The sequence below is a fragment of the Herpailurus yagouaroundi genome, unplaced genomic scaffold, assembly GCF_014898765.1.
Source record: "Herpailurus yagouaroundi ecotype Mexico unplaced genomic scaffold, PumYag 217, whole genome shotgun sequence".
In the NCBI taxonomy this organism is placed as follows: Eukaryota; Metazoa; Chordata; class Mammalia; order Carnivora; family Felidae; genus Herpailurus; species Herpailurus yagouaroundi.
In genome coordinates, this window is record NW_024412448.1 from 1,919,965 (window position 1) to 1,922,114 (window position 2,150).

Here is a 2,150-nt window from a genome sequence, read left to right on the forward strand (position 1 = left end):
CCCCCCCCCCCCCCCCCCGCCTGCCTTCCGTGGGTGGCCCAGTGCAGCACCCCTGTTGGTCCTCGTGCCATCCCTGCCCCGCCCCCCGCCAGATCCCTGCCCCGCCCCCTGCCAGCCCCTGCCCTCCACCCCTCCCGGAGCCTCTTCTAGGTCCAGGCCAGCAAGGCTGCCCCGGGGTCCTCCTGGTGGCTCAGCCTGCAGCCCCACCTGCCCAGCCGGTTCTCCTTTCTCAGAGCGGGCAGACAGAGGGGGGCGGCGGCCCGGCGTCTGTCCCCGGGCCTCCTGGAAACAGGGGTCCCCGTTGAGGACAGAACGGGGAGGGGAGCGGGCGCTGCGAGGCTGGGGCAGTGAGCGCCGCCCCCCCCCCCCCCCCCCGTGCCTGTCCAGGCTGCAGGTGCCCTGTGACAGCACCGAGTCGGAGATGAACCACCTGTACCCGGCCTTCGCCCAGCCCGGCCGCGAGTGCTTCCTGCAGAAGGAGCCGCTGCTGTTCAGCTGCGCCGGCTCCAGCACCAAGTACCACCGGCTCTGTCCCTGCCGAGACTTCCGCAAGGGCCAGGTGGCCCTGTGCCAGGACTGTCTGTGAGGGCACCCGCCCATCTGGCCCTCCCTGCCGCAGGAGAAAGCACCAGCAGATTCCCAGCTCCAGCGACCCGCCCGCCCCTCGACGCCCCCAGACTGGAGCTTCCTTCCTTGGCCAGGAAGTGTACGCGGGGAGGGGGGGGCAGCTTGTCCAGGTGGCGGGGGGGGCCCGCCCCAGGCAGCCTCCTCGTCCTCATCCGGGGGCTCGTGACAGCGTGGTGGCCAAGCAGAGGGCCCCGCTGGCAGGAGCAGGGGGTCGGGGCCCCTCGCTTTGTGCAGGGCCCATGTTGGACCAGATGGAGAGAGGGCCCTGGTCCTTCTGGGCCCACAATGGGGCCTTAGGATGTATGGGGAGGGAGCAGGGGCTGTACTTGCCCGATGACCCACTGAAGGGTCCAGAGAGTGATGTGTGAGGGGTCAGTCTTGTCCCTTTGTGGTCAAGAGGGACAAGGGACGGGGGGGGGGGGGAAGGCCAGGCTGGGGGACCCTGCTCATGCCTCCTCTCAGCCCCATCCCGCCTGCCTTTGCAACGCCCCCCCACCATTCTATACTTGGGGGGCACAGTGGGAGTGCGGGGGCCGCCTAGACCCTGGGTTGAACCGTCTCTCTCTCCCGCTTGCTCGAGCTCTCTCCACTTCGGGCTTCTGCCCAAACTCATCTTGGCATGACTGAGACTCCAGGCCATGGACTTGTCCCCAGAGCCTCAGTTCCCGGCCCAGCAGGCTCTGGGACCCCCACCCCTTAGCATCACTTGTAGGCAAAGGCTGGGGACGGAGCTGTAGCCCATGGTACGTCCAGCCTAGTCCCTGGCTTCCCAGGCCCACTAGCCCCCAGGTAGCCCCCCCCCCCCCCCCAGTGCTGCGTGTCCCTATCTCCAGCCTCCTCTAGCCTCCAACCGCCTCTGGACCCAAGCATCATCTCTGTGTGGCATGCCTGCCCCGGCCCCAGGACACCCCCTCCTCCTCCTCCCCAGGCCCAGAGCCCTGCCCGAATAAACAGGTCAGGCCTCCAGAGACACTGCCACCCCAGCCCCTTTTATAATCCCACCCCCCCCCCCCCCCCCCCCCCCCAGCCAGGCCTGACCCTCCACCCTGCCAGGGAGGCAGCCCAGGGCCCTGAGAGCCGGGAGAGGGGAGCGAGCCAGCGTGGGGCCGAGGTGGGGTGCCTCCCAATGCCAGACCCCTCTCTGGGCCTGGGTGGCCCCTGCAGCCGCAGAAACTCAGTGGTCGCCAAGGACCTGGCCCGTCAGGGAAAAGCAATAGAGACACTCTTTTCTCTCTCTCTCTTTTTTAAAGATTTATTTCTTGAAATAAATATTTTATTGGGATGTGAGGTGCAGAGAGCAGTGTGCTGTTTCTTATCTTTTCCTGGGCCGGCCAGGGCGTGGCCGTGGGGGGAGGTGGCGCGGATATCCTGGGGCCCTGGGGCCCTGCTGCATGTGTCTCTTGGAGCACACAGGGTGCTTGGGGCTAGAGATTCGGTGCTCCCTGGGTCAGGCTGCCCAAGGGAAGTCCCTGCGGGTGCCCCACACCATGACTCCAGGGACCCCGCTCAACAAGCAGGGCTGT

At 67.3% G+C, this 2,150-nt stretch overlaps 1 protein-coding gene across 1 annotated transcript in view; it reads left to right on the forward strand.

The window, feature by feature from the left end:
• Positions 1-1,920, forward strand: part of MGAT5B (alpha-1,6-mannosylglycoprotein 6-beta-N-acetylglucosaminyltransferase B) — a 69,161-nt gene extending 67,241 nt beyond the window's left edge. Inside the window, 1 exon segment of the mRNA XM_040456525.1 lies at positions 575-1,920. Coding sequence (XP_040312459.1) covers positions 575-586 — 12 coding nt within the window. The 3' untranslated portion in view covers positions 587-1,920.
• Positions 1,921-2,150: the final 230 nt, after the last annotated feature.